Source organism: Amblyraja radiata, chromosome 24 (genome assembly GCF_010909765.2).
Source record: "Amblyraja radiata isolate CabotCenter1 chromosome 24, sAmbRad1.1.pri, whole genome shotgun sequence".
NCBI lineage: Eukaryota > Metazoa > Chordata > Chondrichthyes > Rajiformes > Rajidae > Amblyraja > Amblyraja radiata.
Window position 1 is genome coordinate 34,500,090 of NC_045979.1, and position 15,032 is coordinate 34,515,121.

Genomic DNA, 15,032 nt, shown 5'->3' on the forward strand with positions numbered 1-15,032 from the left:
ACTTTGGTGACAAAAACAGGGAAGTAGACTATTATCTGAATGGTGGCCGATTAGGAAAGGGGGAGATGCAACGAGATCTGGGTGTCATGGTACACCAGTCATTGAAAGTAGGCATGCATGTGCAGCAGGCAGTGAAGAAAGCGAATGGTATGTTAGCATTCATAGCAAAAGGATTTGAGTATAGGAGCAGGGAGATTCTACTGCAGTTGTACAGGATCTTGGTGAGACCACACCTGGAGTATTGCGTACAGTTTTGGTCTCCTAATCTGAGGAAAGACATTCTTGCCATAGAGGGAGTACAGAGAAAGTTCATCAGACTGATTCCTGGGATGTCAGGACTTTCATATGAAGAAAGATGGATAGACTTGGCTTGTACTCGTTCGAATTTAGAAGATTGAGGGGGGATCTTATAGAAACGTATAAAATTCTTAAGGGGTTGGACAGGCTATATGCAGGAAAATTGTTCCCGATGTTGGGGAAGTCCAGAACAAGGGGTCACAGTTTAAGGATAAGGGGGAAATCTTTTAGGACCGAGATGAGAAATACATTTTTCACTCAGAGAGTGGTGAATCTCTGGAATTCTCTGCCACATAAGGTAGTTGAGGCCAGTTCATTGGCTATATTTAAGAGGGAGATAGATGTGGCCCTTGTGGCTAAGGGGATCAGGGTGTATGGAGAGAAGGCAGGTACGGGATACTGAGTTGGATGATCAGCCATGATTATATTGAATGCCGGTGCAGGCTCGAAGGGTGGAATGGCCTTCTCCTGCACCTAATTTCTATGTTTCTATGTTTCTATCTCTGCCTCCTAATCCCATACAAATTCAGACACAGTGTGGGGGAGGGGGTTGAGGGTGTGGGCAAGGGAATGTTTGCGGTGGTGGACAGAGTGCCAGTCAAGCGGGCAAATGTCACCAGGATGAAGCAGAGCTTCGAGGAGATGCTCCAATCCAGGCAACTGGAGAGTGTTGCAGCTCACTCCTGATAGGGGCATTGTCCGTGGTGAGGAGGCTGGGGGATGTGGCAAGTGAGTCACCAAGTTTCGAACCACTGCAAAGTCGATTCCTGAGTAAACGGAAATTGACGGTTTGACTTCTGTTGTAAATGAGGAAGAGGACAAAACAAACGCAGTGCAGGGACCAAACCGATCCAACGTAGCCGAGACATGGCGGTGGGACAGGGAGAATTCACCCACCAGAAACGGCCCAGATCCAGGGGAACAGTCGCTCTGTTGGTTCTTGTCGCTGTTGGTCTCACACCAGGTAAATCGTTGTTTTACAAAATGCTCTGTTCTTTAGAATTATTTACCCGCGACTTGAATTATTTGTAACCACAGACCTCTCTGTATGTGTGGGGAGCTGATGATAAATAGATCAACACTCGTTAGTTCCTGTAGAGACTTCCATCAGCGGTTGTTGTCGTGTTGTGTGCAGCCAAGTTGCACACAGCTCGCTCCCTGTGGAGAAGGGAGATAACTATCTACAGCTTGCCTTGCCTCGTAGACCTCATTGAAATTTACTGAATAGTGAAAGGCCTGGATAAAGTGGATGGGGTGAGGATGTTTCCACTAGTGGGAGAGTCTAGGACCAGAGGTCGCAGCCTCAGAATTAAAGCACCTTCCTTTAGGAAGGAGATGAGGAGAAATTTATTTAGTCAAGTCTTGTGAAACTGTGGAATTGATTGCCGCAGAATGCTGTGGAGGCCATCAATAGATATTTCTAAGGCAGAGATGGATAGATTCTTGATCAGTACTGGTGTCAGGAGTCCTGGGGAGAAGGCAGGGGGATTTAGTTGAGAGGGAAAGCTAGATCAGCCATGACTGAATGGAGGAGAGTAGACTTGAGGGACCGAATGGCCTAATTCTGCTCCTAGTACTAATGAATTTATGATCTGTTCTTCAGATTTATTTACTAGCATCTTGAATAATTTTGAGCCACAGAGCAGACTACTGGGCTACGAGCTACTAAAGATAAAGTGCTTGCACACTTGTGCTTCCCTGCACTAATGACTGTTGTGATGCTGTGTGCAGCCAAATTGCACACAGCTAACTCCCTGTAGAAAATGACCCCACTGCTGGCCTTGTTGGTTATGGGTGTAGGGGTAACTTTTGCCCCCAGAACAGAGAGTTTGCTCCACTATCCTGGTGCAAACTATCTCCAGGTGAACTTTCTCAGTGACTTGACAGCAGATCAGCTAAACGCTTAACCCCTTGCATATCTCTTGACTTCCTCCCTCCCTGACTGTTGGTCTGAAGAAGTGTCTTGACCCGAAACGTCACCCATTCCTTCTCTCCAGAGATGCCCCCTGACCCGCTGCGTTACTCCAGCATTTAGTGTCTATCAAAGACACACGGCACTCCCTCCACGCACTGTAATGGGAAATGTTGAACCTAAACCTTAGCACATTCAAAGAAAAAGCCTGTGAAAGCCAGCCATTGGGAACAGGCGGGCATCTCAAATGATGAAGCACCAGAGTGACTGTCCAATTTAGCATTTGGAGAAGTTGTGGTAATCTCTCCCTTCTGAGAAAAAATGGCTGCCTTACAACAGACTCAGCTGCTCGAGCTGTTCTACACACTGTCCTTTCCCCAGCCTCTGAGTTCTCCTTCAAGGCATTTGTCTTGGGGCTTGTGAGCCGACCTGGACTGATGTGATGATGTGTCTCCACCCCAGCTCCTGAATCTACAGAGTTTCACATGTGTTAGAGTCATAGAGTGATACAGTCTGGAAACAGGCCCTTTGGCCCAACTTGCGCACACCGGCCAACATGTCTCAGCAACACTAGTCCCACCTGTCCATGTTTGGTCCATGTCCCTTCAAACCTGTCCTATCCATGTATCCAGAGGGCTCCACCCTCTCCGGAGACTAAGGAAAGCAGGTCTCCCTACTGTTCACCTAAGGTCCTTCTACAGGGGCACCATCGAGAGTATACTGACCCACGGCATCACTTCCTGGTTTGGGAGCTGCAAGGCTTATGAACAAACACAACTTAACAGGATAGTGAAGACAGCCAGTAGGATCATTGGTGCTCCACTCCCTTTCCTGTTGGAGATCTATCAGAAGCGGAGCATCAGCAGAGCCATCTCCATTATTAAGGACCCCCTATCATCCATCACACCACATCTTCTCCATTCTGCCATCTGGGAAGAGGTACAGGAGCATCAGCTGCAAAACCAACAGGATGCTACACAGCTTCTTCCCACAGGCAATAATACTGGTTAACGGACTGTGTCCCCTCCCCATACATCATACACCAACACATCTAACCTCGCCCATACTTTGACAGCTAGGCACCTGTCAAAGCAAAGCCACTGTTCGGTCTGAATGTCTGTTTTTATTTCAATTTTTAGGCCTATTTTAGATATGTTAATTTTAATTTTAAATCTATATGTATTTATTCTGTTTTTATTAACTGCACTGACGGGAACTGATTGAGAAACAATTTTTTGTTTCTTCTGTGTATGTAAGTTAAAATGACATTAAAGTAAATACTGAATACTGAATACCCAGGGCCGGCCTTAAGCCGATTGGACCGATTGCTCCCAATTGGACCCCATGAATAAGGGGGCCACACGCCAGAGTAATCTACTCTCGGCTCGGGTAGATCTACCCCGGGTGGAGAGAGAGTAGAGAGGTGGAGGGGGAAGAAAGGAGTAGACGGGGAGGGGGGTGTGAGGGGGAATGGAGAAGGTGGAGGTGGGTCGTTCACTCACGGCAGCGCTCCCGCCCCTCCAGTCGCCGTGCATCACGCACACAGCCCCGGCTCCACCCCTCTCTCTCCCCGGGGAGAGGTGGTGAACAATACACGGAGGGCTGGGCCGGGGGTTGGGGCATCGTATACAAACATCGGCCTCAGCTCACACCCGTCTGCCTGGACCCCGGCATCCCTCTCCCTCCCTTCTCTCCTTCCCTCCCTCCTTCCGCTCTTTTCCTTTCTCTCATTCACTCCATCCCGTCTTTCTCTACTTCCCTCCCTCCCTCCCACACACACACATAACGCACAGACAACTAACACACACAACTAACTTAAGATGGGGTAGAAACCTTTTCACCCAGAGTTGTGAATCTGTAGAATTCTCTGCCACAGAGGGCAGTGGAGGCCAATTCACTGGATGTATTCAAGAGAGAGTTAGATTTAGCTCTTAGGGCTAATGGGATCATGGGATAACGGGAGCAAGCAGAACTGGGTACTGATTTTGGATGATCAGCCATGATCATATTGAATGGCAGTGCTGGCTCCTCCTGCGCCTATTTTCTATGTTTATATGTTTCTATGAATCGTCACCTATCCACTTTCTCAAGAGATAGTTCCTGTCCAGTTTAAGGTTGTGACCTCAATAAGGGGTAGGCCATTGAGGGCTCAGATGAGGAAATATCTTTTCACCCAGAGAGTTCCTCTTTCTCTAGAGATAGTTCCTGTCCCGTTGTGTTACTCCGGCACTTTGTGTCCTTTTGTGCATTAACCAGCATCTGCAGTTCCTTGTTTCTACCAGTTCAATGGGGAAGTGGGTTGTAGTGAGATTGAACACAGGGTGGGTCAGAGTGAGTGACAGGTTGGCTTCCTGTCACACGACCACCACTCTGGTCAAGCCACGCCCACAGGGAAGGAGGATCTGGGCGCCAGGTAGATTCAGAAGCAGTGTTCAAGAAGGAAGTGCAGATGCTGGAAGATAGATATCGCAGTGGAGTAGACAAAGTGTTCAAGAAGGAACTCAGTTCTGCTTTCACTGGAACTTGGGGAACAATCCCGGTGAAATGGGAATTAACACCAGCGGGAAAAGCATTAAAGTGCAACAGGATCTATACAAAAGAAGAGAGACACAAAATGCTGGAGTAACTCAGCGGGACGGGTAGCATCTCTGGAGAGAAGGAATGGGCGAGGAAACATCACCCGTCGGTTTCTCCAGAGATGCTGCCTGTCCCGCTGAGTTACTCCAGCTCTTTGTGTCTATCTTCGGTGGAAACCAGCACCTGCAGTTCCTTGCTACACATGATCTATGCGAAACCATGAACCTGTCTGAACAGCACAAATGACATGTTTTTTATTGTTAAACCTCAGCTTGTGTTGCTGCAGTGTGAGTGATCTTTCATCATTAATGTGCCAACAGGGTCAAGGGGAATAACTGGACCCAAGGAGGTGAGGGGAGAGTTGGGGCAGTCGGTCACTGTGGAATGTCGGTATATTCAGAAATACAAAGACAACGACAAGCTATGGTGTAAAGGTGAATATTACCCGACATCTCCTACCGTGGTTTCTACTGATGACCCACAACAAGGGAGAACATCGATGAGTGATGACAAAACACAACGGATAGTTTCAGTAACCATCGACAAGCTGGAGAAGAGTGATGAAGGATACTACTGGTGTGTGATTGTAAAGGGAATATTATCAAGCAATGAAAGGACCTCCATCTTATTGACGGTTTCTGAAGGTACGTTGACGATCTCTCCTCACTCTCCCAGATGTGAACATTCCAGCCTGGGAATTCCCGGCCTCGGTCCTGACGGTGACTCTGTGCCACATCCCTGGGGGTCGGGGTGAAGGAGGGGGGAGCACATTTACTGGGGTCCCGGCCCATGGGGCCACACCAAGAGCCCACTGTCCCAGGAGCATTGTGTGTGTGTGTGTGTGTGTGGGGGGGGGGGAGCTCATCAATGAGGACCGGCGGTTCTGCTGCTGCGGCTCATTTCCCCAAAGACGATCGCTCCGGGTCCAGAACCTCTGCCGCCCCTCACTGGAGCAGGGGAACAGCCAGAACCTCTGGTGCCCCCTCACACTCTCCCCCTGCCCGTCACTGTCACACCCACCACACACACAACACCTGAAGAAGGGACCCAACCTTAAACATCGTCTATTCATTCCTTCCGCAGATGCTGCCTGACCTACTGAGTTACTCCAGCACTTTGTGTTTTGCCCAAGATTCCAGCACCTGCATTTCCTTGTGTCTCACAAATTTTGGTGATTCATGAGCTCAATTTATTGTTGTCGTCTGTACTGAGGGACAGGGAAAAGGTTTTAACATGTTTCCAATGAAGGCCAAATCATTGGGTATTTTTAAGATTCACAGGTTCTCGATTAGTATGAGTGTCAAGCGATATGGGGAGAAGGGAAGAGAATGGGGTTGAGAGGGAGAGATAGATCAGCCATGATTGAATGGCGGAGTAGACAAAAATGGGCCAAATGGCTGCATTCTGCCCCTGTCACATGAACTTCATAACAAGAGGATTTCAGTATAGGAGTAGAGAGGTTCTTCTGCAGTTGTATCGGGCTCTGGTAAGACCACATCTGGAGTATTGTGTACAGTTTTGGTCTAATTTGAGGAAGAACATCCTTGTGATTGAGGCAGTGCAGCGTAGGTTCACGAGATTGATCCCTGGGATGGCGGGACTGTCATATGAGGAAAGATTGAAAAGACTAGGCTCAAAACTGGAGTTTAGAAGGATGAGTGGGTTTCTAATAGAAACTTATAAAATTATAAAAGGACTGGCCAAGCTTGATGAAGGAAAAAATTTCCCAATGTTGGGCAAGTCCAGAACCAGGGGCCACAGTCTTAGAATAAAGGGGAGGCCATTTCAGACTGAGGTGAGAAAAAACTTTTTCACCCAGAGAGTTGCGAATTTGTGGAATTCCCTGCCACAGAGGGCAGTGGAGGCCAAATCAATGGATGGATTTAAGAGAGAGCTAGATAGAGCTCCAGGGGCTAGTGGAATCAAGGGATATGGGGAGAAGGCAGGCACGGGTTATTGATTGGGGACGTTCAGCCCTGATCACAATGAATGGCGGTGCAGGCTCGAAGGGCTGTATGGCCTCCTCCTGCACATATTATCTATGTTTCTATAACGTATGAACGAAGAATCCTCATGAGATGAGTGATATAGACTTTACACTGAGCCACACAAACTGTATAAGCTGAGATACTCAACGGGTTGGGCAGCATCTGTGGAGAGAGAACGAGAGTTAATGTTTCAGGTAGATACCTCCAACCCAATTGCATTAAGTTCTTCTCCAATGTAGAAGACATGGGCCTAACTCTAGCAGCAGGCAGATAACACAGCCTGTGGGACTCTGAAGGGCATGAAAGAAGTCTCTGAATGCTTGTGACCATCTGGTGGCATCTTAATGGGTAAGCCTCCTGTCTAGTTCAAGAGGCTTGGTCCATCTATGGTGGCCTCTGAAGGATCTTTGCTCAAATCTCTGGATTGGGATTTGAACCCAGGAATCTCCACACACAGAGCAAGAGCACTCCCAACTGAGGCATCTCCCACTCCTCACTAAAGTGGCACAGAACGTGCTTTCACACATTTAATGTTCAAAAACTTAATTCACTTTATCTCCACAAGGGTCTCAAACAAGCCGCCCAGACATGGTCACCACCACCTCTGCAACAATAAACACAAGGGCTCGGACAACCCTGCCTCAAGATGCACCAACCACCGAGGCAGCAAGTTCCACTGAGTCTCAGGGTTCAACACTTCCAAACAGGTTAGTAACTCGAAGAGCCAACTCAGCCTCACCTGAGAACAAATTAGTTAAGTTCAATTCAGCTCAGTTTAAAGATACAGCGTGGAAATGGACCCTTTGGCCCACCGAGTCCGCGCTCAGCAGCGATCACCCCATACTCCAGTTCTGTTCTACACACTAGGGACAACTTACTACAAACCCGCACGTCTTTGGAATGTGGGAGGAAACAGGAGAACCCAGAGTAAACTCTTGCGATCACAGTGAGAACGTACAAACTCTGCACTGACAGCACCGGTAGTCAGGAACGAACCCGGGTCTCCTGCGCTGTGAGGCAGCAACTCTACAGCTGAGCTGACATCTCAATGGGCGAGCCTCATGTATAGATCAAGGGCTTGGTAACATCTATGGTGGCCTAGGAAGGATCCTTGCTCAAATCTCAGGTTTGAGATTCGAATCAAGAAACTCCCCACACAGAGCAAGATCGCTCCCAACTGAAGCATCACCCACACATCACTAAAGTGGCACAGGATGTGATTTTAAACATTTAATGTTCAAAGACTTCATTCACTTTATCTTCACAAGGGTCTCAAACATATCACCCAGATATCCTCACCACTTTGGTGTGTGTGTGTGTTGGGGGGGGGGGGGGGGGGTTGCACGGTGGCGCGGCGGTAGAGTTGCTGCCTTACAACGCTTGTAGCGCCGGAGACCCAGGTTCGATCCCGACTACAGGTGCTGCCTGTACGGAGTTTGTACGTTATCCCCGTGACCGCATGGGTTTTCTCTGAGATCTTTGGTTTCCTCCAACACTCCAAAGACGTACAGGTATGTAAGTAGATTGGCTTGGCGTATGTGTCAATTGCCCCTAGTGTGTGAAGGCTAGTGTTAGTGTGCGAGGATCGCTGCTCGGTGCGGACTCCATGGGCCGTCGGGCCTGTTTCCGCGCTATATCTCAAAACTAAACTAAACTGGATTAAAATATGGTCACCACCACCTCAGGAACCACCACACCCACTCTGCCTCCGGAAGCATCGACCACCAGGGACTCATGATTCATCGCCTCGACACAGGTCAGTGACTCAAAGTCCCAGTACTTTCAGAAAGCGTGGCTGATCACATTCCAGTCCATTAATAAATACTCCTTGGCCCTGACTAAAGTCCCTCTGTCCTTAGTACACCCAGTGGCCCTACCATTGTGAATGTCTACCCTTATATGATGCCAAAAACAAATAACTTCACACTTATCACGGTTCAATACCTGCTGGCATTGCTCTGCCCAACATACCAGTTGCTTCTTATCCCTCTGTGGTCTATGATTATCGTACTATCCACAATGATACAATGTTGGTGTCATCTGTAAACTCGTTAATCATACTTCCAACATTAACATCTAAGGCCGGCAGATGGGACTAGTGTAGATAAGGGCATCTTGGTCGGCGTGGGGAAATTGGGACAAAGGTCATGTTTTCCTGCTCTATGTCTGACCACCAACATGAACATCTAAGTTGTTAATGTATGTAGTCATGGAACACCTCCAAGGAATGGGTGCATGTTGCGATATAAACATCTCACCAATGTCTACGCCACAACCTTGGATCACACTGAATGATTCCGTGTGCAATATGATGAAAGACAATTCCCAGCGTTGATCTGTGGTAACTCTGTGTGGAAGAAATAATATTTCCTTGGATTTCCAGGGACATTGTGCTGAATGTTCGCCGTGTTTGGGGTGTGTTACGCTGGGTACTCTTTGGAGTTCTGCTTCTCTTCCCGGTTTCCATCAGCTGTGTGACAACTTTTAAAAGGTAAAAGTTTGCAACCTCTTCACTCTGGTGTTCACATTAAATTCAACTGGAAATGATGGGAGTTTACTTTAGAAATATAGAGATAAAGTGTGGACATACAGTGCCCTCCATAATGTTTCGGACAAAGACCCTTCATTTATTTATTTGCCTCTCTATTCCACAATTTGAGATTTGTAATAGAAAAAATCACATGTGGTTAAAGTGCACATTGTCAGATTTTATTAAAGGGTACACAGCCTATCAAGTCCTCGCCGACCAATGATCACCCTGTACACTCGCACTATCCTACACACGAGGAACAATTTACAATTATACAGAGGCCAATTAATCTACAAAACTTCACGTCGTTGGATTGTGGTTAGAAACCGGAGCACCCGGATAAAACCCACGCTGTCACAGGCAGAACATACAAACTCCGTACAGACAGCACCCGTAGTCATGATCAAACCCGGGTCTCTGGCGCTGTAAGGCAGCAACTCTACCGCTGCGCCACTGTGCCGCCCTGGGCCATTTCCTCGGGTAAAATTTGATGGTAGAGATTATAAACTGTGTTTTAATTGTTATTCAAGGAAAAGAACAGCCGAGACCTTGGAGATGGGGTCGGCAGTGGTGGAGGAAGGAGCGGAACAGCGCCGGTGAGCTGGCTGGGTGGGGCCGACACCGACAACATCGCCAGGCCAGGTCGACCCCTGCAACTCCCACCCAGTGCCGTCTCCATGACAACGGGCCTGTAAGCCCAAAATAAGACTCTGCTTTTTGACCAATTTGATCTTTAAGAATATAAGATACTGCCAGAAATGTGGCAACTATTGTGTACTGCATCATATAATCTGCTATTAATACTCTTGTCCTTAGCTTCAGCTGTGCTTACATAAAGTAAGATTTTTACTGAATTCTATACAAAAGAAATGTCACTGTACCCATGTGCATGAGACAATAAAGTATCATTGAACCATTGAGCAATGGGGATATAAAAACGGTTAAATGATTACAAGTATTGAACTGTGGACACGCGTTAGAAGAATAAGATAAAAATGAAGGGTAATCGTTATATCAATATTGTTATTCTGACGGAATGACGCCCAATAATCATCGTTTAGCTTTTCAGGGCCAGAGAGGGTGTTCACCAGTTGGAGATGTACAAATCTCATCACCTTGACCCTACAGCATCACCACACCCCACCTATGTCCAATCTAACTTGACCGCTTGAGGAGGAATTTCTTTAGCCAGAGGGTGATGAATCTGTGGAATTCATTGCCACAGACGGCTGTGGAGGACAAGTCAATGGATATTTTCAAAGTGGAGATTGACATGTTTACTCAGGGAGTCAAAGGTTGAGGGGAGAAGGCAGGAGAATGGGATGGAGGGGGAAAGATAGATCATCCATGATTGAATGGCGGTGTAGACTCGATGGAGCAAATGGCCGAATTCTGCACCTATGTTTGCAGACACGTCTGTACATCCCACCCTGCCTATCTCACCAGGGACTGCCTATCTAACCAGGGACTAACTCTACTGAACGTTTTTCCTTCCATTATTTATTATGTAAAAGAATATGTGTGTTATGATTGTGTTTATAATTTGTTTGGTTGTTTGGTTGTTTGTCTTTTGCACAAAAGTCCACGAGCATTGCCACTTTCATTTCACTGCACATCTCGTATGTGTATGTGACAAATAAACTTGACTTGACTTGGCTTGACATCCTGATATTCACCCAATATTCACTCAAAAGACAGCAGTAAATAAACTAGAACTCAAAGCTGGCTCTCCAGAATGTGAACTTTTAACTTTACTACCAATTGAATTGCCGTGTAAAACCCTGCACATTGAATAATGATTAAAATAATTAAACGTAAATAAAGAAGGCTGAATTTTTGTCATAAAGTCATAAGTGATAAGAGTAGAATTAGGCCATTCGGCCCATCAAGTCTACTTCACCATTCAATCATGGATGATCTATCTCTCCCTCCCAAACCCATTCTCCTGCCTTCTCTCCATAACCTCTGACACATGTACTGAATACTAGTTAAGAATCTACCTGGTGTTTACCTGGTGACGTGAGTGGACTTACCTGATCACGTTTGGCTTTGTCTTATTTCTCCTGGGTAACGTTTCAACACATGAGAAGCTGAGGAAGGCTGGACAAATTAGTGACGTGCATTTTAAGGTGGGTAACCAGATCACAAGTTCACATGTTCCAGGAGTAGAATTTGGCCATTCGGCCCATCGAGTCTACCCCGCCATTCCAACATGGCTGATCTCTGCCTCCTAATCCCGTACAAGCTCAGACACAATGTGCCCGCATTTGGGGGAGGGGGTTGATGGGGTGGGCAAGGGAATGTTTGCGGTGATGGACAGAGTGCCAGTCAAGCGGGCAAATGTCACCAGGATGAAGCAGAGCTTCGAGGAGATGCTCCAATCCAGGCAACTGGAGTGTGTTGCAGCTCACTCCTGATAGGGGCATTGTCCGTGGTGAGGAGGCTGGGGGAGGTGGCAAGTGAGACACCAAGTTAGTCTTGAACCACTGCAAAGTCATTCCCTAGTAAACGGAAATTGACAGTTAGACTTCTGTTGTAAATGAGGAAGAGGACAACACAAACGCAGTGCAGGGACCAAACTGATCCAACGTAGCCTAGACATGGCGGTGGGACAGGGAGAATTCACCCACCAGAAATGGCCCAGATCCAGGGGAACAGTCGCTCTGTTGGTTCTTGTCGCTGTTGGTCTCACATCAGGTAAATCGTTGTTTTACAAAATGCTCTGTTCTTTAGAATTATTTACTAGCGCCTTGAATTATTTGTAACCACAGACCTCTCTGTACTGTGTGGGGAGCTGATGATAAATAGATCAACACTCGTTAGTTCCTGTAGAGACTTCCATCAGCTGTTGATGTCGTGTTGTGTGCAGCCAAGTTGCACACAGCTAGCTCCCTGTGGAGAAGGGAGATAACTATCGACAGCTTGCCTTGCCTTGTGGACCTCATTGAAACTTACTGAATAGTGCAATGCCTGGATAGAGTGTTGTACAAAGCCCTAGTGAGACCACACCTGCGGTATTGTGTGCAGTTCTGGTCCCCTAATTTGAGGAAGGACATTCTTGCTATTGAGGGAGTGCAGCATAGGTTTACAAGGTTAATTCCCGGGATGGCGGGACTGTCATATGCTGAGAGAATGGAGCAGCTGGGCTTGTACACTCTGGAGTTTAGAAGGATGAGAGGGTATCTCATTGAAACATATAAGTTTGTTAAGGGCTTGGAGACGCTAGAGGCAGGAAACATGTTCTCGATGTTGGGGGAGTCCAGAACCAGGGGCCACAGTTCAAGAATAATAAGGAAGCCATTTAGAACGGAGACAAGGAAACACATTTTCTCAGAGAGTGGTGAGTCTGTGGAATTCTCTGCCTCAGAGGTCAGTGGTTCTCTGGATACTTTCAAGGGAGAGCTCTTAAAAATAGCGGAGTCAGGGGATATGGGGAGAAGGCAGGAACGGGGTTCTGATTGGGGATGATCAGCCATGATCACATTGAATGGCGGTTCTGGCTCGAAGGGCCGAATGGCCTACACCTGCACCTATTGTCTATTGTCTATACAAAGAAAAAACACGTGAAAGCCAGCCATTGTGTACAGGCGGGCATCTCAAATGAGGAAGCTCCAGAGTGACTGTCCAATTTAGCATTTGTAGAAGTTGAGGTAATCTCTCCCTTCTGAGAAAAACCAGCTGCCTTACAACAGACTCTGCTGCTCGAGCTGTTCTTCACACTGTGCTTTCCCCAGCCTTTGAGTTCTCCATCAAGGCATTTGTCTTGTGGCGTGTGAGCGGACCTGGACTGATCTGATGACGTGTCTCCACCCCAGCTCCTGAATCAGCAGAGTTTCACATGTGTCATAGAGTGATACAGTGTGGAAACAGGCCCTTCGGCCCAGTTTGCCCACACTGGCCAACATGTCTCAGCAACACTAGTCCCACCTGTCCACGTTTGGTCCATGTCCCTTCAAACCTGTCCTATCCATGTACCTGTCTAACTGTTTCTTAAATGATGGGATAGTCCTTGTCTCAACTACCTCCTCTGGCAGCTTGTTCCATACACCCACCAGCCTTTGTGTGAAAAAGACACCTCATGATTATTCCAGGTGGACGTGGAGTTTCAAACATCAGTGGCAGATCCAGCTTCCACCACAGGCCGGGATGTTTAGTTCAATGGGGCACAAAGTGCTGGCGTAACTCAGTAGGTCAGGCAGTATCTCATGGTCTTGACTTGAAACATCACCTCTCCATGTTCTCCACAGATGCTGCCTGACCTGCTCAGTCACCACAGGCAACTGGCTATTCAGCTTTAGTAAAACACAAAGTGCTGGAGTAATGCCCCTGTCCCACGAAGGAAACCTGTACGGAAACCACTGGAGACTTTGCGCCCCACCCAAGGTTTCCGTGCGGTTCCCGGAGGTTCCGGGAGGTTCCCGGAGGTTTTTGTCAGTCCCTCTAATGGTCGAAAGTGGTTTCCGATTCTTCTATGTTCCGGCGATTATTTCAAAAAATTCAAAACCAGCCGCGACTAAGGATTGGTTGCCGTTTTAAAAATCGGTAATATTTTAGTCGAAGTGGGTTGCAATGCTAGTTGAACATGGTTGCCAGAGGTTGCAGGTAGTGGAAGGTCTTACCTGGTCTTACCTGAAACCTCCGGTAACCACCTGCAACCTCAGACAAGCACGTTCAACTAGCATCGCAACCGGCTTTGACTAAAAAATTACCGATGTTTTAACGGCAACCTATTTTTAGTCGCGGCTGGGTTTGAATTTTTTGAAATTATCGCCGGAACATAGAACAAGCGGAAACCACTTTCGACCATTAGGGAGACTGAAAAAAACCTCCGGGAACCGCACGGAAACCTTGGGTGGGGCGCAAAGTCTCCAGGGGTTTCCGTTCAGGTTTCCAAAGTGGGACAGGGGCATAACACTGCAGGTCAAGCTGCATCTCTTGGTGACTTTCCTTTAGTAACTTTAGAGATACAGCACGGAAACAGACCCTTTGGCCCATCAAGTCCACGCCGTCCAGCGATCACCCGACACACTAACACTGTCCTACACACGAGGAACAAATTACAATTTTAACTAAAGCAAATTAACCTACAAACCTGCACATCTTTGGAGTGTGGGAGGAAACTGGAGCACCCGGAGGAAACCCACGCTGTCACGGGGAGAATGTACAAACTCCGTACAGACAGCACCCGAGGTCAGGATGAAACATGGGTCTCTGGCGCTGTAAGGCAGCAACTCTACCCCTGTGCCACCGTGCCACCATGTCTCCATCCGTAAGATTATCTATCCATGTTCTCCCGTGATGTTGCCTGACCCGCTGAACCGTCACAGGCAGCTGGCTATTCAGCTTTAGTAAAGCACAAATTGCTGGAGTAAATCAGCAGGTCAGGCAGCATCTCTGGAGAACATAGAGAGGTTTAATAATAATAATAATAATAATATATTTTATTGTCATTGCACATCAGTGCAACGAGATTTAGTATGCAGCTTCCAACCGATGTAAAAGAAAAGTAAAATAAATAAATAAGCTGTGCGACGTGACCATTCGAGGGAGACAGTCCAGGGGGGGTGGGGGGCACTCAGCAGAGCCGGTTCAGAGCCACTATAGCTCTGGGAATAAAGCTGTTTCTGAGTCTGGAGGTTCGGGTGTAGAAGGCCTTGTAACGTCTGCCGGAGGGAAGTAGTTCGAACAGTCCGTTACAGGGGTGTGATGAGTCTTTATGGATGCTGAC

General features: G+C 47.4%; 1 protein-coding gene across 1 annotated transcript; it reads left to right on the plus strand.

Moving 5' to 3' along the window:
- The first annotated feature begins 1,136 nt into the window (after positions 1-1,136).
- On the plus strand, positions 1,137-9,904 carry LOC116986633 (CMRF35-like molecule 3). Its single transcript, XM_033042212.1, has 5 exons — positions 1,137-1,261; positions 5,107-5,430; positions 7,340-7,481; positions 9,158-9,265; positions 9,835-9,904. Exons 1-5 carry the CDS (start codon positions 1,165-1,167, stop codon positions 9,902-9,904), a joined length of 741 nt encoding a protein of 246 aa, XP_032898103.1. The 5' UTR covers positions 1,137-1,164.
- The last annotated feature ends 5,128 nt before the right edge of the window (positions 9,905-15,032 follow it).